This window comes from Girardinichthys multiradiatus, chromosome 5 (genome assembly GCF_021462225.1).
Source record: "Girardinichthys multiradiatus isolate DD_20200921_A chromosome 5, DD_fGirMul_XY1, whole genome shotgun sequence".
NCBI classification, from domain to species: domain Eukaryota; kingdom Metazoa; phylum Chordata; class Actinopteri; order Cyprinodontiformes; family Goodeidae; genus Girardinichthys; species Girardinichthys multiradiatus.
Window position 1 is genome coordinate 11,207,060 of NC_061798.1, and position 23,078 is coordinate 11,230,137.

At 39.5% G+C, this 23,078-nt stretch overlaps 1 protein-coding gene across 6 annotated transcripts in view; it reads left to right on the forward strand.

Moving 5' to 3' along the window:
• The window catches only part of palm3 (paralemmin 3), a 74,878-nt gene that overhangs the window by 32,710 nt on the left and 19,090 nt on the right, over positions 1 to 23,078 (forward strand). For 3 of the 6 annotated variants that reach the window (XM_047364896.1, XM_047364897.1, XM_047364898.1), the window contains exons 2-7: positions 3,867 to 3,919; positions 6,589 to 6,669; positions 11,970 to 12,097; positions 12,988 to 13,036; positions 13,947 to 13,977; positions 17,533 to 17,577. In XM_047364896.1, coding sequence (XP_047220852.1) covers positions 3,875 to 3,919; positions 6,589 to 6,669; positions 11,970 to 12,097; positions 12,988 to 13,036; positions 13,947 to 13,977; positions 17,533 to 17,577 — 379 coding nt within the window. In that variant the 5' untranslated portion in view covers positions 3,867 to 3,874. Of the gene's footprint in view, positions 1 to 3,866; positions 3,920 to 6,588; positions 6,670 to 6,742; positions 6,874 to 9,976; positions 10,132 to 11,969; positions 12,098 to 12,987; positions 13,037 to 13,946; positions 13,978 to 17,532; positions 17,578 to 23,078 lie in introns of those variants that run through there. The other 3 variants (XM_047364902.1, XM_047364900.1, XM_047364901.1) reach the window with 3 other exon arrangements.

Consider the following 23,078-nt stretch of genomic DNA (forward strand, 5'->3'; position numbering starts at 1 on the left):
TCCAGCTTAGTTGTGGCAGAACAAAGGGACCAGTGGCTGCTCTCAGTAGCAGCGGGGGTTCGGCTGCATCAGCGCACAATAGTACGATTCTAAGACCTTCACTAGGTCATGGGGAAACATCTTCATTCGACATCATTAGAGACAGGGTCTCTGCTGGGAAACTCTCTTTAGCAGGTTTCTCTATGTAGGCCTCAAGCCACGCTTGTACTTAATCAGCCCTTCCATATGAACGCTAGAGCATTTTAATATAGACGATCATACTGAATTTTCAAGAGTTATGCCTTCTCAGCCGCAAGAAGACATTCACATGCATTGCCTCTCCTGTCCTGGGCAGAGTCGTATGGAATGAGCACGAGCGAAAGTGGGGATAGTGTTTTTGTTCAGGGATTCCGAGTTTGACTCCTCCTCTTCCTGGGTTGAGCTGGAGGTTAGTGTTTATTTAAAGGTGCCGAGAGGTTCATACAGGCCTCGGATTGTGTACAGTCCAGTCTGTGTTCCATCCATGTTTTAATCCATGGCTGGGTGCCCGACAACATAAATGGAAATGTATATTTCTAATGAGGTAAATAATACACCTTATAATTCTTTTTTAATAATTTGCAGTCATCCATAACATTGTATTAATATTGAATAAAATGTTCTAAGAAGATGCATTGTCAATTAGGACTAAGGCTTAAACAGTAAATGATTTGATTTCATAACCTACAGCGGTGCATTGTTATAGGCTTATTACTAGCCATGCATCTGATGAGGAAAATATTCATTTCAGTAATTTGAGATTTGACTCGGACTTGGGGTGTAATATTTGAGACTCGAGTGGACTTGGGGGGAAAAGACTTGTGAACCACTCTGCTTCATACTGCTCAGGTTCTTTTGCAAACCAAAACAGCTTTAACCTACAACTCCAATAGATCCGGATACCTTCTTTCATGTGCAGGGTTTTCATTTACTTTCTTTACTTTCTTGTCACAGCTTATTCTCTGCATGCTGACATTAACAGATCCAAATCCCAAACCAGCTAACCACTTGCTACACCTGGTGTCACCTCGTTTCCCTCTTATCTTTTTCTTTCTCTCAATCTTTCTACCATCTCCTAACTTTTTGACCTTGTCAGCCTTCCCATCTCTGCTCTCCTGTATCATGCTTAATTATTGAAGTCATTGTGTGTCTGCAGGGAGCTGCTCAATACCTCCTCATCAAAGCCTTGGTTTGTGTTTGCTTGTTTATCTCAGACTGCTATTCTAGGCGTTCTCCTCGAGCTCTGATGAGACACAATCCTCCACTCCCTACGGAGGCTTATACTGTAAGCTGTCACTGCACCTTTTGTCATTCAAAAGCCTTCCACAAAAAAATGCTGTCTTTTTGTACTTCTGTTGCTCCACGTCGATGTATTGTTTCTGAATTGTGTCTGTGTATCTTTTTTTAGGGTTTTGTGATGAAAAGCATGTCAGATTTTCCACCGTTGCATTTTTTTCCTTTCTCTTTTATTTCTGTCTCTTTTACCTTCTGCTTGAAGCACATTGATGTGTTTGCCAGCATTTTATGTGGGACCTCTTTTGTGACCCACCCATCTGCTTACACCTGTAGGGCGCCAGAAGGAATCCCTCTGGCATCAGGAAGATGAGGTTTCTATCTATAATAACTAACATCCTCTAAGGCCCTGTGAGATCTTCCATTCTGAGGGAGCAACAATAGCCTGTGCTGTGCTGAGCTCCCCTCTGGGGAGAAAGAAGAGAGCTCATTTGTAGCGTGTGTGAGGTTTTTAGGTGTGTGCGACATAGCTTCTTTACACACAGCACAGGATTGTCCTTAACTGAAAGATCTACAGTTGTAGCCAGAAGTTCACATACACTCGTCACGGTCATGAATGTTATATTTTGGGACTTTCAGTGATTTGTTTGAACTGTTCTTTTTTTTCAGGGTGAAATGATGATACACAGACCTTAAAGGAATGGAAATTATAGTGAATTTTCTTTTTTCCACAGGCCTACTTATTTGCATACATGCCAGTAACATTTGGGTAAATGTTCCTTTGCACTTTTCCTACTACCAGACACTTTGTGTAACCAACATCAAGTTCCAGCATTCTAGCTGGATATTTGACTCCTCTTGTTGGCACAATTGCTAGTGCATAATTTAAATTGTTGACTTTTTAGGATAGCCAATAAATAGCCAAGTGTTGTTTAGGTCAGGGCTTAATGTTAGCCTACTTTCTCTTTTTCAGAACCTGTTCTGATGTTTATTCACCAACTTGTGTACCAGTTTTAATTATGTAGATGCTAATAGGATATGAAGTGCAAGAATCTGAAGGTAGTCTTTGCTCTTTATGCACTTTATGCACAACACTTGCGATACTACCAGCAAAACAGCCCGACAGCATGACGCTGCCACCGCCATGCTTGACAGTTGTTACAGCATTTGATAAGAACATACTTATAATCATTAAGGTCAAACAGCTCAATCTTCATCTCATCTGACTATAAACCTTATCTCCAAAAGGCAATTGGCTTCTCTGAGTGGGCAGCTGCATAGTTCAGTCAAGCATGGAGAGTAGGTTTTGGAGCTAGGGCTTCATTTACCCTCCCGAGTCCAGACATTTCAATGCTAACACTGACAAATAATCCAGCAGTTTCCAGTTCATGGCAGATTTGAGCCTTGGCTGTTCCTCAACTGTTTTTTATCCTTCACACATTAGCATATATCTGAGGGCCTGCCAGGGTCAGATGGTTGAAACTGAGAGGACAATGATCCTAAAGGTAATTTGGGAACAAACAAAGCTGGCTAACATTAGGCTTTTAGAATGGCCCAGATCTAAACTGCACTGAAGATGAAACCAAATATCAGTGGGTATAAACGGGTATGTGTTTTTATCTGTGTGTGCTGTGTATCCAGAAAATATTCACAGTGCTGCACTTTTTCCACATACTGTATTATGTTTGAAAACCCTACACCCGATGTGTAATTATTCCACCCTGGGAAAAGAACTGTCTGGGTTTCAATCAATCATTTCAAAGCCCAGATTAATTACATTAATGCCAATGAGTGAATACTTCTGGTTTTCATGATGATTATTATTATTTTATGATGATAAAAGCAAAGATTTCTGAGCGGTTTTCCTTCTTCAAAGTTCACTTTTGTTTTAACAGAATGATTTCCTGAAAGCAGTCCTTTGTGAGTCCTTGTGTTCTTTTTTTTTTTTTGTTGGTGAGAACAAGTGTCAACGAGTTGGAGGCTATGTATGGCTCTTCAAACTGTCTTATGTACATCTGAGTTTTGGAGAACTCAAATATTTTCCCATTTAGTTTTAGCTACAGGGGAAAACAAATATCCCCTCTGCTCCTTTTTCTCAGACAGAACTTGTCATGACAAAACTTGACGATTAACTATGGATTGGAGGTGGATGTTCCTGAGGTTTTTAGTAGGGACTGTGGGTCAGAGAAGCTCTGTAGTTAAGGGCACATGCAGCCTTGTGCTTGCCAGATTGCACACTTTGCAAACTGTGAAGGCTGAACCTGAACCCCTGCCTCTGATAATCAGCTTGCCTACTTGGCCTCTGATGTAGGCGAAATGAGACTGCAGTTTGGGGACTTGTGCAGAAATGCTCTTTGATTCTTCTCTTACAAAGATGAAAACAAACAAATCTGACAAAAAGCAGAAAAAAATCACAAACCAACAGAAGAAAATGATCTGTAGGATTTTAGAGGAATTTCCATTGGTGTTTTCTTACATAAGTTTAAGGAGCAGGAGGTCATTTTTTCCAAACCCCCACGTGATAAAACCTGGATAGTGAACTGATCCAGCAGAATGTTTGTGTATTTGTTTAACCTTAGAGCTCTAAACTTTGATCCTGTCATGGTGTGTGACAGGTGCCAAGATGGATGAGACCGAAAAGTACCAACAGCGACTGGAGGCCATTGCTGTGAGTAGACACATAAACACACACACACACACACAGCATAAAGAGACTAAGTTGCACTCTTGGCGCTGTCTGCACATTTTAAATATTTTATTGAGTGCGCAGTGTGATGGTGTGTGTTCCTCATCCCCTGATAACAGTTTGCAGACGGTAAATGAAGGTGGTTTCGAAAATTATGAAAGAAATAGAAGAAAAGAATTGAAGTCTCTAATTTAAATACATACATTCTGGGATGTTTTTGTAATAACCTTTTACAGAATAGTGAAAAATAGTGAGAGTAGTAAAGTGGACCTGGATGCACAGCTTTGTGGACATAAATTAGATTTGGTTCATCCTACTATCTTCAGACATCACAAAACAAATGGTCCTAAACCTGCTTGTGAATAGCTCCAGAACACCACAACCCACACATCACTATGCAAATCACTAGCTCTCCAAACAGCTACAGATAAGGTTTGTTTTACATATGTCAAAAATCTATGCAGCTACAGCCAACATACTCGGAAAGAACAGATTTACTAAAACCACAGAACAGGCAAACAATGTTCCTTTGGTATCTTCAAACCATAACCTTCAGCATGCATCTGTAGCAGTTTGCAGCCAAAGGTCAGCTCCTCTACATCTGGGACCATGGTTCTCAACTAGAAAAAGGTGGATTCCTCCTTCTGAGTCAGGGATAAGTCATCGACTCAAACAGAGGAGGTCACATATGTTGTTTTTTTTCATCCATGAGTGATTGTTGGTGGGAACGGGGGATGAATTGACACACTGGGGTTTTGGTACTATAATGCAGGCCGGGAAAATAGAGGTGACCCAAAAAGAAAAGCTCTCAATTCACCAGTTTGTTCAGGTTCAGACCCTCAGCCGTCATCATGAAATTTGTGGATCATGACTGAAGGAATGGCATCCTAGAAACCAGCTCCAGAGATGAGCTTTCTCTGTAGGGTGGCCGAACCTAGAGAGCTTCAAGTAGAGCCAACAAACCTTCTTCATCCTATGAAGACTTGTTGAGGTCGTTCAGGTCTGCATCTGATCAGATTGGATTGGATATGTCCTCCTAGTGACAACTAAAGGAAGATATTTCAACTTTCTTTACCTATTCTTTCTTTTGGTCCTCCTCAACACAACCCATATACCAGACCCTCTTTAAAAACAGCAACACTGCTGACCAAGGTGCTGCACAGAAAACAGAGCATTAAAGGAAGACAAAGTAATGATAAGAAGAAGCAAAATCGAGGAATCCAAGGAGTAAATAAAATCACAGTCAACGTCTCACTCTGTGTTGATGGCCAGAGAGTAAAGGTGTTTTTTTTTAAGTGAGATTAAAAAAATGCTAGTAACGAGAAAGTTGGTGTCTCTATGAAAAAGTCATGCATGAAAGCTGCAAGATCATATTTTATTTTTATTTGAAATCGTTCTGTCAAACATTCATAAGCTATGTGTTCTTTTTACCACTGGGAGTTATCTCTATATTCTCCTCTTCAGCTAATTGGATACATAAGGTTCGAAACATCTTCATTTCCTGTAACTGCTTATAAATGGCTCCCATTGGCATGAAAACTATTCATTAGAAATGTAGTGGAAGTACCAGCAAAAATGACCTAAGCAGCCATTAGGTAAACATGTTAAAATTACAGAGAAAAAACTCGATGGAAAATGGGGGAAAACACTGAAAGTGTCAGAAAGTGGCTCTCGGGAGCAATCCAAGGATGGACAGATGGGCGGGCAAGTGGGTAGGCAGGCAGACAGCGGCAGCGTGGTGAGTTGTATAACAAAAAAATAAAGCCCACAGCAGGCAGGAGGAAGCAGATGCAGGCATGAGCATGGGCAGGCCTGGCCTGGGAAATGGTATACTCCAGCAAGGAGTAAACAGAACAGAAGTGGATATAAAGTAGATGGCACAGGTGAAAACAGTGAGACTGATTGGTGTGGAGCAGGTGGGAATATTCTTACAAAAAGTATAAACTTGAAAGCTTAATGCAAAGGAAAGCATGACAAATACCAAACAAAAATCTAAGAACAGGAAAATGAACTAATATGGTAAAACTCTTTAGAACATAACCCAAAAGACTACAAATCTTGACAGAAAGACAAACAAACAAAAACACATTTTGGGTCCACAGCAACAGGTTGCTATTTGAGCAGCTCTATTCATGTATTTGAATGATCTGATGAAAGCCCAGACCTCCATCTGTGGCTGGCTCTTAGGAACGTTATACAGCAGCAGAAGCCAGCCGGCTTGAAAGGAGCTGGAGCCGTTCTATTCCCCCTGAAGCAAAAGATTACAATCCATCTGCTAAGGTGTGCCAAACATAGAAACACTGGCAAAGAGAATCATTTTGTGTTTCTTTTCTTCTTTTATATACTCCTCATTACCCCATTATCAAAGCGCTGGATATGTTAGGCTAATTAAATGATAAAATCCAACCAAAAACCTGTTTTGATTCCAGGTACAACAGAACCGAAGAAATATTTCATTGAGTCTTTCCTAAAAATCTATTTTAATAAATCTTTTTGGTTAAGTGTTTGTTTTAGCATAAGCTTTTTTATGATTGTTTGTTAATCAGAGATAAGTCCCCTTTGCTTTTTATGTGAGGAAAATCCTTCCCCTAGTCTGTGCAGTCTAAACTGTTAAGTCTCTTTCTGTGCTGTCTCCCCTTGGTCTTTTCCAGGAGAAGCGACGGCTACAGGAAGAGCAGGACAAAGCCAGAAGAGAAAAGGAGGATGAGAGGCTTAGACAACAACAGCTCAAGGTCTGACACGCATACCCAAGATGATCTAACCTCACTCACACATACACATACACACACACACACAAACACACACACACACACACACACACTGATTTACATCCTGCCTCCATTTCACTCAGCAAACATCATGTGTAGATTCATTCCAGCTTGTTTGGATGTCAACTCTCTTCACACATTCTCTCCACACGCTCGCATAGATGACCTGTAAGTATAACCTGTCACGTTTCCTGGTTCTGCCTTTTCCCTGGAATCCTAGAGGCAGCCTCTTCCTTTGCCAAAATCCTATTTATGTGACTGTTTACACACTCTGCAAGTCACAGCGCTCCTCTATTGTTTTCCGAACTAGCGTTTCTACTTCCTACTCCACGGTCTTTTGCTGCCCTTAGGCACATTCCTCAAGCTGTGCAGAATTTGTCCAGAAGTGTGTCTTTCATTTCTTTGTTTTTGTGGTTCCAGAAGGTATGTGTATGGTGAATCATGTAAGAAAACATTGTCCCTGTAGTCTGTCTGTAAGTTTGTGCACCATGCCTCAACAGTGAATTGCAATTTTGGATTAGAAAATTGCAACAGATTTTAAATATTGACCTTGAATGCTGATATGTGCACTCTTACAGGAGGTGTTGTCATTGCAGCCTTTAGTGAATTCACTTGCTTTGGCATTGAGTCTGACCTCAGCATAGATATAAATAGGCGATAGGTAAAAGCAGCAACTTGCATGCAGCTCCTGGCCTGCAGGAAACTGCAGAGGAGATGGAGCTCAGTACAGGGAAAAGGAACAAAGCCAGGCTTGTTCTGCTTCTAACAAGAAGACAGAGGTGGTATTGAGATGCTTTTAGTTACTGTAAGTAGGTAGCTACAGGTTAACAGTGGAGAAAATGTTGGAAATGCAGCCTATGAGGTGGTTGGGAACAGTATAAAAACCTTAGGTTTATAGTGCATTGCAGAAATATTCACATCCCTTGAATATGTTTACATTTTATCACTTTTTAACCATAAGGTTCAATATGTTTTACTGGGATTTTATGTGACGGACCAATACAAAGTTGTGGATAATTCTGAAGTGGAAAGAAAAGGATAACATTTTTTGTACATAAACTACCTGCATCGTGTGTTGTGCACTTGTATCCTGCCTCAATTACTCTAATACCCCTAAAAAAAAACCAGTGCAACCAATTGCCTTGAGAAGTCATCTAATAGGGGAATAGTCTCCCTGTGTGAAATCTATACTACGTATAAATCCAGCCGTTCCTTGTAGGCGTCAGAGGTTTGTTAGATAACAATTACTGAACAAACAGCATCATGAATACCAAGGAGCACAACAGACAGGTTGTTGGAGACTATAAAAGTTGGATTAGGTTTTAAACAAAATCCCATAGCCTTAAACATCTCTTGAAACACTGTTCAGTCTATTATTATGAATATGCAAAGAGTAGGACCCAACGGCAAACCCTCTAAGACTGGTCCGTTGACCTAAACTGACTGGTCTGGCAAACAGAGCTCTAATCAGAGAAGCAGCTCACTCTGGAGGAGCTGCAGATAGGGCTGCTGCAAATGATTATTTTAATAATCAAGTATTCCATTGATTATTCAGATGAATAATAAAGTAATTGGATACTAAATTGGCACTTTCTGCTGCTGCTATCCACATAAATCCACATAAAATGCTATCCACATAAAATAGAACGTGTGTTGTGTACTTAAGTGCAAAGTTACAATCTTCCTGTTCTTTAGTACAAAAATAGACAAATAAAAAACTGTTACATTACCAGTTATCAAAAAGGTAAACAGCACATTTAAGTTCAGGGACAATAAAGACTGCTTTTTATATACCAAACCTCACTTTCAGTTTCCTCGCACATATGAGAGGGTCTCGTTCTGCAGACATCTGTTGTTTATGGAAGTGTTTCGTCAGTAAAATACGTCTTGCTGAGCTTTTAAGGTGAGAGTTGATAATAAACATGCTTCTTTGTTGCTGGTGTGGGGGGGTCCGCTGCTGCAGCGGATGTTTCCTGCTCAGGTGTTGCAGCATCGAGGACGTGTCATTACAGAATGCTAATTCAGTTTCACAGTCCATTCACTGCACTGTGTTTTCTTTCCTGTTAAGTTTAAAGTGATCCCACATTTATGACACTTTCTGTCATTTTCTCTGCACTTCTTTTTACCCCTCTCTGTCTCCATCCATAGCTGATAACCGCACTTGGCCTCCAGGTATCAGCAGCGTAGGCTATCATTAGCGGAAGTGAGAGCGTTGTGCAACACATTTACCCACCCGGCCAGAACTCAGTGCGCTGAACAGTTGAACAGAATTTACTGAAGCTTCAAGGCAGGTTTTTTGCTCAACTAATTTTATTAATGGTGTTACTCATTCGAGGAATCATTTGAGCCCTAGCTGCGGAGATCCACAGCTCAGGGGTGAGAATCTGTTGACAGGACATAGAGGTATTACTTGTACACTCCACAAATCTGACCGTTCTGGAAGAGTGGCGAAAAACACTGCTGAAATAGAGTCATAAGAGGTCATATGTCATGTAGGGGACACAGCAAAGGTGTTACAAAAGAAAACTGAACCTTTCGCTGTGAAAGCAAAATTCTATTTGTGAAAGTCAAACATGCACATTATCCTGAACACATCATCCCCATTATGAAGCATGGTGGTGGTAGTATCACAATGTGGGGGTGTTTTTCTGTTGCAGAGACAGGAAAGCTGGTCAGAGTGGATGGAAAATGTATGGAGCTAAATACAGGGCAGACCTGGAAGAATTCCTCTAAGAGGCTATAAAAGACCTGAGGTGGAGCTTGACCTTTCAGCAGGACAGCTGCCCTAAACATACAGCCAGTGCTACAATGTTTAGATCAAAGCATATTCATGTATTAGAATGTACATCCAATTGCGAAGCTATGGCAAAACCTAAAACATTATGTTCACAGATGCTCTCCATCTAATGTGACTGAGCTTGAGCTATTGTGCTAAGAAGAATGAGCAAATCTTTTAGTCTCTTGTAGTGAAAATCTGGCAGAGATTCTTACATAATTTATGAGAAAGCTAGTGTAAATTATGATAGCAATTGAATCCCCTCTTTAAGTTGTACCGTGTAATAATCAACACATAGCCTAACTAGCTAGCTATAAGCAATAAACTGATAGGCACACTCCTGTTGACTTCTTATTCATTATCCAGCCTCAGTAGATAGGGTTCCACTGAGTTTATGGTCTTGTGTTAATTTTATGTTGCATTAAGCAGTGTCTCAAAACAAAAGTGCAAACATTAACAAACAGCGTATCTTCACTGTTGCTTGGATACGATCATAGGTAGTTATTTTCATTTGAACATTCTGTTTCCCGTAGCAGCCTGCTAATAACAGGACTATAACTGACAGCTACAAGTTGCTAACTTGTTTGTGAATGAGAAAAAGTGAGTGAATAACAACAGGACATTGACCTTAAGTGGTGTATTATCTGAAGGTACACTTTTTCTATCTTTTTTATTTCTTTGTTGTTTTTTAAATGTGCGTTAGATATTTTTTGTTAAGGCTAAGCTATACGTAGCTTACTGCCAGTTAATGCTAATTTCACAGTCTCGGGGAAATCTCGGTGCTTTGTTTTCTAGACACTTTTTGATGTTAAGATATAAAGGTTATGTAGATGACAGTTAACCAGAATTTCTATTTTTAACATCCTTGTACTACTTCTTTAAGATCTGATAAATGTATAATGACATATATAACAAACACATTTGTGAGGGCTTGGAGAATTTGAGAATATTTATGAAGGCGTTTTCATTTCAGTTCAATTCAAAAAACACTTTATTTCTGAGAGTGAAAATAACTATTGTAACTTATATTATCTTAGTTTTTTCAAAGAGTTGTAGATGGCTGTGAACATGAAGAATCCCCTGTAGGGATCAGTGTTACAGCAGGTCTGAAGACCTCCATAATGTTCTTAACTTTATCAAGAGTCTCTCTTTGCACAATCATCGTCAGACGCTCCAGAGCAGTCTCCAGAATTGATCCAGCATTCTTCATCAGCTTGGTCATATTTTTAAGTTCCTGCCTCTGAAGCTGCTACCCCAACACATGATGGCAAAAAGGTGGCCCTCTCCACAACAGACTTATAGAAGATATGCAGCATCTTGCTGCAAACTCTGAATGACTTTCTTATAGTGGGCTTTCCTGTTGTGTCTCCACTCCAATCTGTTGTCCAGGTGAACACTGAGATATTTATACTGGAAGTCTGAGGTGTACAGAGTGAAAATGTCCCCTGTGGTGCTCCTGTGCTGCTGACTCCTTGGTCAGACACACAACCCTTCAGTCTCACAAACCGTGGTCTGTTTTTTAAGTAGTCTTTGATCAAGGAGATTGTTGAGGCCTCCACCTGAGTCTTCTGTAGTTTGTCCATAAATCAGGCTGAATTATGTTGACTGCACCAACATGATTCTCACAGTGCGGTCTGTTTTGTCCAGATGACAGTGGATGTGCTAAAGCAGGTGTATATGAGGGTGTCTTAAATACGAGTCTATAGCTATAAGCAAACTGCAGAGGAAGCAGAAATGTGTGGTTTGCTTATTCAGGTGGGGCAATAGGAGTCTCTTTAGGACTTTCATGATGTGGGATGTCAGGGCAAGAGGGCTATGGTCACTCAGGCCTGATGGATGAGTTTTCTTTGGTATTGGAACAAGGCAGGATGTCTTCTACAACACTGGAACCTTCACTGTGGTCAGGCTAAGGTTGAACTTTTGCTGCTGCTGCTCATAGGCCTATAGGATTCTAGGGCTGACACCATCTGGATCTGCATTCTTGTTTCGGTTCAGTCTCTCCAGCTGCCTCTTCACCTGACCTCTAGAGGCATGCAGGTGGGATGGGGAGATGAAGGGAGCTTCAGCTGCTCTCGGTTTGAAAAAAAAAAAAACATACACACTTTGTTGCTGTGGTTACACATCATAACTCTCCAAAAGGAAAATAAATAACTACAAAAATTCTTCCAATGGCACTGTATCCCAAGCCAGAGGGAATAATTGTCCAAAAAGCAACGTTTCAACCCAGAAAAAACGAACAGTGAATGTAATAGAGCTAGTCCAACATGCTGCCACCTTGAGCAGCATAATTCTAGAAGTTATCCACTGCCATGCTAACACACAGAAATAATGTTGATGTTTTCACAACATTCAAATATTCAGCAATAAATTACTTAACTGAAACAATGTCAACTCTGATAAAATTAAATAAAATGATTATATGGACTATTGCAAAACTTGAATAACACTCTTCTCATCTTTTGTCCTCACCCTCTCATTTTTATTCTAGAGGAAGTCTTTAAGAGATCAGTGGCTGATGGAAGGAAGTCCTTTGCCTCCCTCGTCAACAAACGCCCAGAACACGTTTTCCTCTCTGCGGGGAACAGAGGACCCGTATATGGAAAAACATACTGACAAGTACTGTGTATTTTTGTGTGTAGATACAAGTAGAAAAAGAGGAAAGGTTTGCCATCGTTGAAACAGTCTGAAAGTCTGGCAGCAGTCATGATTTTTTTTTTTTTCCAGAAATGTACATGGGCTGTATTTACATTTATGGATGCGACCTTTTCCTTTGTGTTTATCTTGTCTTGAGATTTTGGCTGATTTGTTATTTTTTTTATAAAATTCACCAAGAAATTGGGAGCTGACAGTAATGTAGCAGTTAGACAAAAAAAAATTTGATCTTTTTAAATAAGAATTAACTCCAGTCACTGAAAAAAACTAATTGTTAATGAGGTTTTAGTAACAGCCAGATAGGAGTTGGTAGAATCTGCAAACCTAACCCTAATCCTGCAATCATTTGTAAAGTAGAGCTCTACTAACTACAGGTGTGTTTACAGTTAGTAATGCTAAGGTATTATAAGACTTTAAAGGCAGGTAAAAAAATCCTACCCTATTTTGTTTTCTTAGTTTAAAAATTATAGTAAAATCCAGTTAAACTGCACACAATGCTGACTGCTTGCTCGCTCTCTCTCTCACACACAAACACAGTGTGACGTTGCCTCTGCAAGTCTAACTCAAGTCTATGATCGGTGCTTTTCAAATGTTTTTTCCATGGTTTCAAGTAATATATTTTAGAACATAGTCTTTGAAATCCCCAAAATATTTTTCCACCAAAATATTGCACACATATTATAAATGGCTTCCGCACAATATCTGTTATGTAAGAGAAATGCCACATCCTTTACTGTCAAACTGTCAAACTCTTTATCTTCCACCCATTTGTATTTCCCTATAAAGCAATACATTTTGAATGCATTGCCACTTTCATCCATGTGCGTACTTACATAATTGTGTGTCCGTCTCAGGTTGCAGTCGGAGGATCAGCAGGTGACTGCACAGAGAGATCATGGAACGGTGAGGAAATCACTTGTGGAAGCATGCACACCCTTCCAGTGTGCATACAAAAGAGGGGTTGGAATATGTGTTGAACATGTTTGCTACATCATCTTCCATTAGGCAGGAAATTACCCAAATCGGCTCTCTGTGGCTCTCAGCTCTGCATAATGCATTTTCACGCTCAGTGTAGCTTTGATGTAGCACCTTCTGTTGAAAAGCAGGAACTTTATCAATGCGAGCAGTCCTGTTGCATAAACAACAGTTTACCACCAGTTGTGTGTTTTTATGGCACTTCATTTTATATTGGAGCAGAAGAGTTGGCTGATGGCTTCTGCAGCAGCTTAAGGCTATTTGGTTGAGTCTTCATTGCATCAACCTGAATTTTTGAAATAAGATTTTTGAATATACAAATGCCGATTTTTATTCAGTCCGACTAACATGGAGGCGGTATTTTTACATTTTATTGGCATAATTCTTCTAATAAGCAAGTCAGTTTAATAATTCACTGCTAAGCTTGCACAGTTGGGTGCATATATCACACAAGATTAATTAATTTTTCACTTAAACTCTGATCTTGAAAGGTGTAATAAAAGAAGTCATGTTTTTGTTAAAAGGGAATCAAGCAAAAGCAAACTCAAATGTTTCTTTTTGTAACTGAAGACACTAAGACTTTCCAGCTCAATAACTCCCTCTTGTGACGAGGCAGAATTTCAGGCTTGTTTCAAAGGCCAGGGATTGAAAATGAAGCCATTATGATAGTTTTAACTGATTTATGCTTCAGATTCAGATTTGGAAAGTCACATAGAAATGCTTTTTATAGAATTGAATTCATAATCTTCTTGTTTTAAAGGCTGTTTCTGACAAGACATGACAGATTCATGTTTCAGACTCTTTTAATTGAAGTTCTCCTCATCTTTTTACCCCACAGGAAGCTGTGAAGGTGGCAGAAACTCGAGGAGGTAAGTGGAATTAAATGAACATAAAGCTGAATCAGTGATACAGCATCATAATGTATTTTCCTTCATACAGATTTCTTCTGTTTTTGCTTTTTGTCACACCCATATGTTTTTAAGATTATCAAATATTTATTTGTAAATACAGGTCCTTCTCAAAAAATTAGCATATTGTGATAAAGTTCATTATTTTCCATAATGTCATGATGAAAATTTAACATTCATATATTTTAGATTCATTGCACACTAACTGAAATATTTCAGGTCTTTTATTGTCTTAATACGGATGATTTTGGCATACAGCTCATGAAAACCCAAAATTCCTATCTCACAAAATTAGCATATCATTAAAAGGGTCTCTAAATGAGCTATGAACCTAATCATCTGAATCAACGAGTTAACTCTAAACACCTGCAAAAGATTCCTGAGGCCTTTAAAACTCCCAGCCTGGTTCATCACTCAAAACCCCAATCATGGGTAAGACTGCCGACCTGACTGCTGTCCAGAAGGCCACTATTGACACCCTCAAGCAAGAGGGTAAGACACAGAAAGAAATTTCTGAACGAATAGGCTGTTCCCAGAGCGCTGTATCAAGGCACCTCAGTGGGAAGTCTGTGGGAAGGAAAAAGTGTGGCAGAAAACGCTGCACAATGAGAAGAGGTGACCGGACCCTGAGGAAGATTGTGGAGAAGGTCCGATTCCAGACCTTGGGGGACCTGCGGAAGCAGTGGACTGAGTCTGGAGTAGAAACATCCAGAGCCACCGTGCACAGGCGTGTGCAGGAAATGGGCTACAGGTGCCGCATTCCCCAGGTCAAGCCACTTTTGAACCAGAAACAGCGGCAGAAGCGCCTGACCTGGGCTACAGAGAAGCAGCACTGGACTGTTGCTCAATGATCCAAAGTACTTTTTTCGGATGAAAGCAAATTCTGCATGTCATTCGGAAATCAAGGTGCCAGAGTCTGGAGGAAGACTGGGGAGAAGGAAATGCCAAAATGCCAGAAGTCCAGTGTCAAGTACCCACAGTCAGTGATGGTCTGGGGTGCCGTGTCAGCTGCTGGTGTTGGTCCACTGTGTTTTATCAAGGGCAGGGTCAATGCAGCTAGCTATCAGGAGATTTTGGAGCACTTCATGCTTCCATCTGCTGAAAAGCTTTATGGAGATGAAGATTTCATTTTTCAGCACGACCTGGCACCTGCTCACAGTGCCAAAACCACTGGTAAATGGTTTACTGATCATGGTATCACTGTGCTCAATTGGCTTGCCAACTCTCCTGACCTGAACCCCATAGAGAATCTGTGGGATATTGTGAAGAGAACGTTGAGAGACTCAAGACCCAACACTCTGGATGAGCTAAAGGCCGCTATCGAAGCATCCTGGGCCTCCATAAGACCTCAGCAGTGCCACAGGCTGATTGCCTCCATGCCACGCCGCATTGAAGCAGTCATTTCTGCAAAAGGATTCCCGACCAAGTATTGAGTGCATAACTGTACATGATTATTTGAAGGTTGATGTTTTTTGTATTAAAAACACTTTTCTTTTATTGGTCGGATGAAATATGCTAATTTTGTGAGATAGGAATTTTGGGTTTTCATGAGCTGTATGCCAAAATCATCCGTATTAAGACAATAAAAGACCTGAAATATTTCAGTTAGTGTGCAATGAATCTAAAATATATGAATGTTAAATTTTCATCATGACATTATGGAAAATAATGAACTTTATCACAATATGCTAATATTTTGAGAAGGACCTGTATTAGTTTTCAAGTGGTAATTTCATTTATATAATTTTTCCTCCAATCATATATTTTTTTTTTTATCACAACACAAATGTAAATAAACAGAAACAAATGAATCCATGTCTAAAATTAAGTTTTTGTAAACATAATGCATGTCGAAATCGATTTAAAAAAAATTCAATTTTAGGCCAAATGGTAAAAGCGCTCATGCCTACCATAGATTATAGTTTATGATTATAGTATATTTATCTACAAAAAGTGTGAACATATAGGAACTGATCAGTTTCTGATACATTTCCTGATTCTGAAGCAGCACCTTTTGACTTCCAGTGTCTGTTTTAGCCTAGAGATGTGGCACAAATTAATTTTATTCATGCTACAACCATATTTGAAGGTGTGAACAATCTTTCCCTGTTATCCTCTGAACAAACAGTAGAAAGGGACAAAGGGGCAAGTTGACACGGAGTCACCTTACTAAAAAGCAGTGCTGTCATTCTGTCTGTGTTCGGCTATTTTTGTATCCTTGTCATATTTTGTTCTTTTATTTATTTATTTTTAAAACCAGTGCACTGTTTTAATTAGTGTCAAAATCTTATACTTTGTTCAAAAATACACAAAACATTGAAGAGAGGTGCATAATGGTGAGATACGGCCTTTAAGGGAAGAAAGCAATCCAAACTCTGAATTAACCTGGCCCTATGTGAACTATTACTTAAAAACTGGCTGTGGCACCCTTGGCAGCAACAACCACCATAAAGTGATAGCTTGCAATGAGTCTTTTACATTGCTGTAAAGGGACTTTGTTTCACTCTTCTTTGCAAAATTGATATAATTCGGCCTTGTTGGTGTGTGTTGGATCATTGTCCTGCTGGCCATTCATTTCTAAAGGCCACAAATGGATATGTGGACATTCTCCTTAGGCATCTGCTTGAGAGCAGGATTCATGGCTCCATCAGTTATAACAAGAAGCAAAGCATCATTGGACCACCATACCACCACCACCATGTTTAACTGTTGATATGAAGTTTTGTGCTTGTTTTATGATGTTTCTATTTCTGAAATGCTGTGTTAGTCTTACGCCAGACTCAGTGTGATGCACACCTTCCAAAAATCTCCACTTATGTCTCGTCAGTCCACAGAATGTCTTCTCAAAGGCTTTTTGTTTTGTTTTGCTTTTATGCCCAAGGCCGTGGAAATCTAGATCGATGCCATCTTTGTTGTTGAATGAAATCATGATTTAAAAACTGCTTTTTGTAATTACTCAGGATATATATATATATATATATATATATATATATATATATATATATATGTATTCATATATTATGATCTGCAAACAGGTTTTTTATGGTGCTGTGCATTTGGAAAATTGAATTTCATTTTTATTTTATATTCATGTTTTTTAATCAGAAAAAGCAATTCTCAGACTTCACACTGTAAAATACCAGCATTGACATTTTATATAATCTGACAAGCTCTTACATCAAGTATTTATGTAACACTGAAGAGCAAAGCATAGCTTTCATCCATCTGGACACCTTTTTATACTGCTTGCATGTTCATCTGTCAAATCCATCTGATCTTTTACTCGATGCAAATACACTTTACTGTCCATCACCACAGCAGCTGTGCTTCTATTGCTCTGCTTACTCATTTTTCCCCTTTTTAATTTGCAAGCAGTAAAATAGAAGGGCCTGCTATCTAAATAAATAATATAGTTGACCTTTTGATAGTCCATTATATTAGGTTATCAAAACATCCACAGATATATTGATTAAAGTGCACTTGAAGTCTGTTGATCAGAATTTACTTTGTCCTCAGTAAACGTTGTTTTGGAGAATGGAGAGACCACTGCATTAGGATCGGGTGAGTAAAAATTATCTTCAGGAAACAAATCCAACTACATCAAACTACATTTTGAAGCTTTTACAAGCTTTATTTCAACTAGGAATCCTCTGACCTGATTAAAATGATCAGAAGGCACACTTAAAGTAGCCAACTGTTTTCATCATGACAGTGTCTGCTTACCTCCTACAGCTGCTTGTTTCTGCTGTCTGCAAATTCAGCAGAGCATTCTTACAACCAAAACAAAACATAAACCAATGTTTTACAGTGTTAACACAAAGGTTTAAACCAGAAATATAGAACAAGATACACTGCTCAACAAAATTAAAGGAAGTCTTTTTAATCGGAGTATAATACTGATCTGGTAGGTTCTTTAGTAGAGGGGGTTGTCAACAGGTTCACTAATGGGGAAACATTGAGACTAAACACAGGAATGGATTTGCAAGTGGAGGCAACAGATATTTCTTCTCTTCTCATTTTTCGACTGTTTTTAGTAGTTTTGCATTTGACTTGGATTAGTGTCACTGCTGCTAGCATGAGGACACCTGGACCCTACAGAGGTTGCAGATGCAGTCCAACTGACATGGTCGTCAGAAGTCCTTAACTTATCAGAAGGACCAGTATCTGCTCCTTTGAGCAAGGAGAAACAGGATGAGTTTTGACAGGGCCCTACAAAGTGACCTCCAGCAGGCCACTGGTGTGAATGTCTCTAACCAAACCATTACAAACAGACCTTTACAGACCTGTACAAAATAGCATTGGCACCCTTACTGCCATTAGGTATCACCATGGAATCCTTAGACCCATTGTTAGACCCTTTGCTGGTGCAGTGCATCCTGGGTTCCTCCTGGTGCATACAAATGCCCATTCTCATGTGGCAAGATTATGCAAACAGGTGCTGGAGGATGATGCCATCAGGTTGCACCTCAAACTGTAAAGGAGCTCAGTGATGCCCTGGTCAGCATTTAGGAGGAGATTGTTGTAATTATTATTATGCTTATATTATTTAATGTTTAATTTACAAATAATTTGGTCTGTTAAGTGTTGTCCTGTGTATACTAGCCCAGTAAGGTGATGGTATTAGGACAATAGAGAAAAGGGTGAAACAACCTCTAGCATTACTGCACAGAAAAACTCTGCACACACATGGATTAAATTCACACAATGTCTTAAAATACAAGAATTTTTGAACACAAATAATTTAACTCGAAGTCAAACACATTTGAATCAACAAACTCTTTACTATACTAGAGCAATCCAACCAAAAATACCCAGCTGAATGAAAAAATAAAGAAGGCCAACTATGTACAATATGAACAAGTGAATCAAAGATGGTCAAAAACCATGACCAATAAAGTGATACAACATTACCATTCAATGTTATTTATGTTTGAGAACCAAGAATTATCTTGAAGAATCTGGAAATGAAGTTAAGTTAGTCTTGGAACTAATTGGTATACCTTCAAACAACCATTCACAATGCAACATCAGATTAAACATTATTTAAATGAAATTGTGTTTTAAAGAATGATTTGCTGAATAAAACCAACCTTCTAGATGACTATTCATCAATGGGGTTTAATTAGCTGTCTTTGTTTAGTAAAATAATATTTAAGGAAATATTATTTTGAATAAGAACCACCAACCTTTCTGGAAAAACGATTCTTAATGGTGTTTAATTAGCTATCACATTTAGTAAAATAATATTTAGGGAAATATTTTGTAGATTGGAAACTAACAACCTTTCTGGATAAATTAGTTGTAACTGGCCCTCACCCGTGTCACGTCACCCCTATCTTGACTGGCGTTAGCAGTTAGCGGTTCCAGCTAACAAAGGAAAGCCTGTAGCTTCCTTAAAGTTGAATATGTACCTTAAAATACCATTAATAAAATGATCAAAATGCATGAGCGTTGACGGTGTGTTATGGTCGATCTGTGTTTAAAACCACCCTTTACATTAACTTTAAAACACAACACAGAACACATAATTAACTTCAATGAACTGTTTGTTCACATTAACTGTGCAGCTAGTCTGCTTGCACCTAGATAGCTGAGTTTCTCAACACAAACAAACGTCATGAATTAAACATTATTCAGATTATTTTGTCCTTAACTAATTTCTGCCCAAAACATCACCTCTTAAATGAACCGTGCTAAGGAAAAGGCTTCCTGGACGACGAATTGAGGAGCGAAACTTTCCCGGTCATCCACGTATGGAAGTGGTCTGATACTCGCCTGCGAGTTTAAAGACCTCCAGCCGACACACAGTTCTCTCCGTTAGCTGCAGCTGAGTTCAGGCCGAACAGAAGGGGAAACATGTTTTTGGCTCAGAGATTCCAGCTCTGACTTTTCCTCTTCCTAGGCTGAGATGGAAGTAGGTTAATTTGATTTATTTTGAAAGTTCATTAAAAGTGCGTACCGGCCTTTATTGTACAGTCCATGTTCACCCATGTTGTAACCCATGCCTGGGTCCCAACAAGACACCAGGACACCATCCCAGTCACAGTTGACAGTCACTGTGTTTTAAATCAGTCACCCATTTTCATAACGATCAATTTCTTTCAACTAAAATATTTCAAAAAACAAATGATTAATTTCTATTTAAGTAACAAGTTGTGGCATTTCTCGTCATTGTCTACTCCTTGTCATGCAACACTAAGTATAATAAGCTGGTGTTAGCAACTGTTTTAGCATCAAATAAAAACTATACACCTATCTCAAATTCCCAAATAGCAATACCCTTCCTCTTGTAAAAAATGAAATTAAGGATATTAACAATGATATTGTTACTTGAAGAAATAAAATGTTAAGATATTCAGAATAACAGGCAAACTAGTTTAAGATGTCTCAACATTTCTTATTTGTCCTATGAAGGATGTTTGAGATGGGTGGGAGAAATGCATTTCTAGATTTCTGAAACAATATTTTTAATAGGATAAATTCATTTATGGATTTGGTTAGAAGATCCTCCCTGGCCACTGAATGTTTAAATTGTGGATAGAGCAACGCCAACTGGTGGAAACTCCTCTCACTCAAGGACCTTCCTCAGTAATTTGTATAAGCGATTTAAAACCGTAAAAAACAGTATGATGGAAAGTTTTGGTAGTTTTGAAATCTTACCAGTTTATAATTATGTTATACTTGAGATCTGTAGATAACCCATGTCTAGTGACGTAGGCAGCAATAACATGTAGCATCAGGATGGAGCTCAGATAAAAATCTATTCTCTCTATTCTTTTTTATGTTAATTTTATTCCACCACTATATTATGCCAAGCTGTGAATGATCATGGAATCCCTTATGGATGTACCTGTCAGTATGTCAGTATCAACTGAGCTCAAGACATTTGCATCCTAAAGGAAGAGTGCGAACAGGCATGTTGTAGTTAAACGGTAACAAGATGTGCTGAATTTTAATTCACGTTAATGGGTGCTAAAGCGCAAATGTTGCAGTTTTAAAGGGCAGTGGGTGCAAGGATTTGTCAGTTAGGATGCTTTTCGAGCAGGAGAGAAATCTGGACCTCTTTTTATATTGAGATCATTCAAAGTTGATGACTCAGCTGTTTACACTGCTGACTCTCAACTTGCATGCAGGACATACTAATGTTTAGAAGTTTCCAACAATTTTTTACATAGAGAACCCTATTCTTGTATCCAGGCCCACTTGCAGGTTTGTCAGGGCCCGAGACGGCAATCTGTCTGTGACAGGGTGGGCAGGAGGATGGTCATGTGCCCAGTGATGACTGTGTCTCCAAGGCAGAAAGCCACTCCCGCATCGCTTTCATCTGCTCCGCTCTGGCTTTCACACTGCAGACCGGGCCCCGTCCCTGATCCTAGACCCGTTAGTCCCCCTCGGTCAGCGGGCCAACTTGTATCTTCATCCCGTACTTGCCCGTAAGCCCACACCCATGCTTCTGCACAAAAACATATATACGTATGTAAACTAATAGGTGATTTAAAAGTACATGCAATATAACTAGGTGCCAGTACTAAGTTGGACATTGTTTTACCCTCAGTTACCTTAGTTTGTCATGGCAAATATCCTAAAACATGTTTGAAACATTCCTCAGAGAGTATATATTCAATGATTAAGCATCACTACATGCTGCAGATTTGTCAGCTGCATCCATGATGCAAAACATCTGGTCCACCCGATCCCTAAGGTGCTCTGTTGGAGGTAGTTGGCGTTCAGTGAGCTTACTTTCATGTTCAAGAAACCAGTTGGAGATGATCTGACCTTGGTAACATGGTGCATTACACTGCACCATGTTACCATCGGAAGATGGGTACACTGTAGTCATAGAAGAATGGACATGGTCACCAACAATACTTGAGTATGCTGTGCCCACCACTACCTTTACCTTACCACCATCAGATGGAAACTGTTAATGCCAGGCAGGGTGGATCCACCACTTTAAATTCTCCCATCTGAGTGTTGCTTAATAAATTTACGTAAATCAAACCAGGCATCATTTTTCAAACCTGTTATCATCTGGTTTTGATGAGCCTGTGTGAATTTTGTTCTCAGGTTCCTGCATTCTGAGGTAAGATAGCGAACGTTCCAAGACATTGGTTCATTTTGATGGCTAATAGTATGCAGTAAGATGAATTTATGAGGTACATGGGACATGTACAACATTACTGCTTGTTGCACTGTTTGCTGCTGGTTAATGTGTGGCTTCAACAGATGCATAAACAGGCACTCAAGTGAAGCGGTATTGTTGCCAAAATCAGATTTTTTTTAATCGGATATTAACAGATAAGGAAGCAAGACGAAATCTAAGTTTCAATGACCACTTATGGTCATTGATTGCTCTTTTCACTTCATCCAAAAAAAAAACCCATGGTGGAAAATCTTTCATCCATGTCATGGTTGGCTGCAACTCACCAAAAAGAAAATCATTACTAGTACTGCTGAGAGCTGATCAAGTATAATTATCAGTTTAAGAAATAACAGGTAGTGTAGTTACTTTCTATGATAATGAATCATTCAGCAGTGCATGACATCCTGTTCTGTTCATCCATGACTGTATTATAAACCTACAACCAGACATCTCTACCTAGAATAGATAGATAGACAGACAGACCCCCACCTCACCCCGGAGTCCTACAGTCCCACAGTCTCTGTACTTTTAATGTGCTCCTGTTGGCCCTCCTTCTTCCCAATGAGGAGTTGAACAGCTTGATTGCATGGGGGACAAAGCAATTTTTCAGCCGGTCCTGGACTCGGAACGCAGCAGTCACCCACTGCACAGGCAGTTCTGGCTGCTGATGACAGTGTGACGAGGGTGGCTGGCTTTGTCTAGAATAGCCAGGAGTTTGTGCAGTATTCTCCTCTCTGCTACTGTCGCCAAAGAGTCCAGCTTTGTGCTGATGACTGAGCTGGCCCACCTGATCAGTTTCTCCAGTCTGGAATGGTCTTCCTTAAAAGTACTCACACCCCAGCACACCACAGCATATGGGAAAACACTGGTGACCATAGACTGAGAAAACACCACCAGGTAGTTTCCTGCAGAGGTTAAA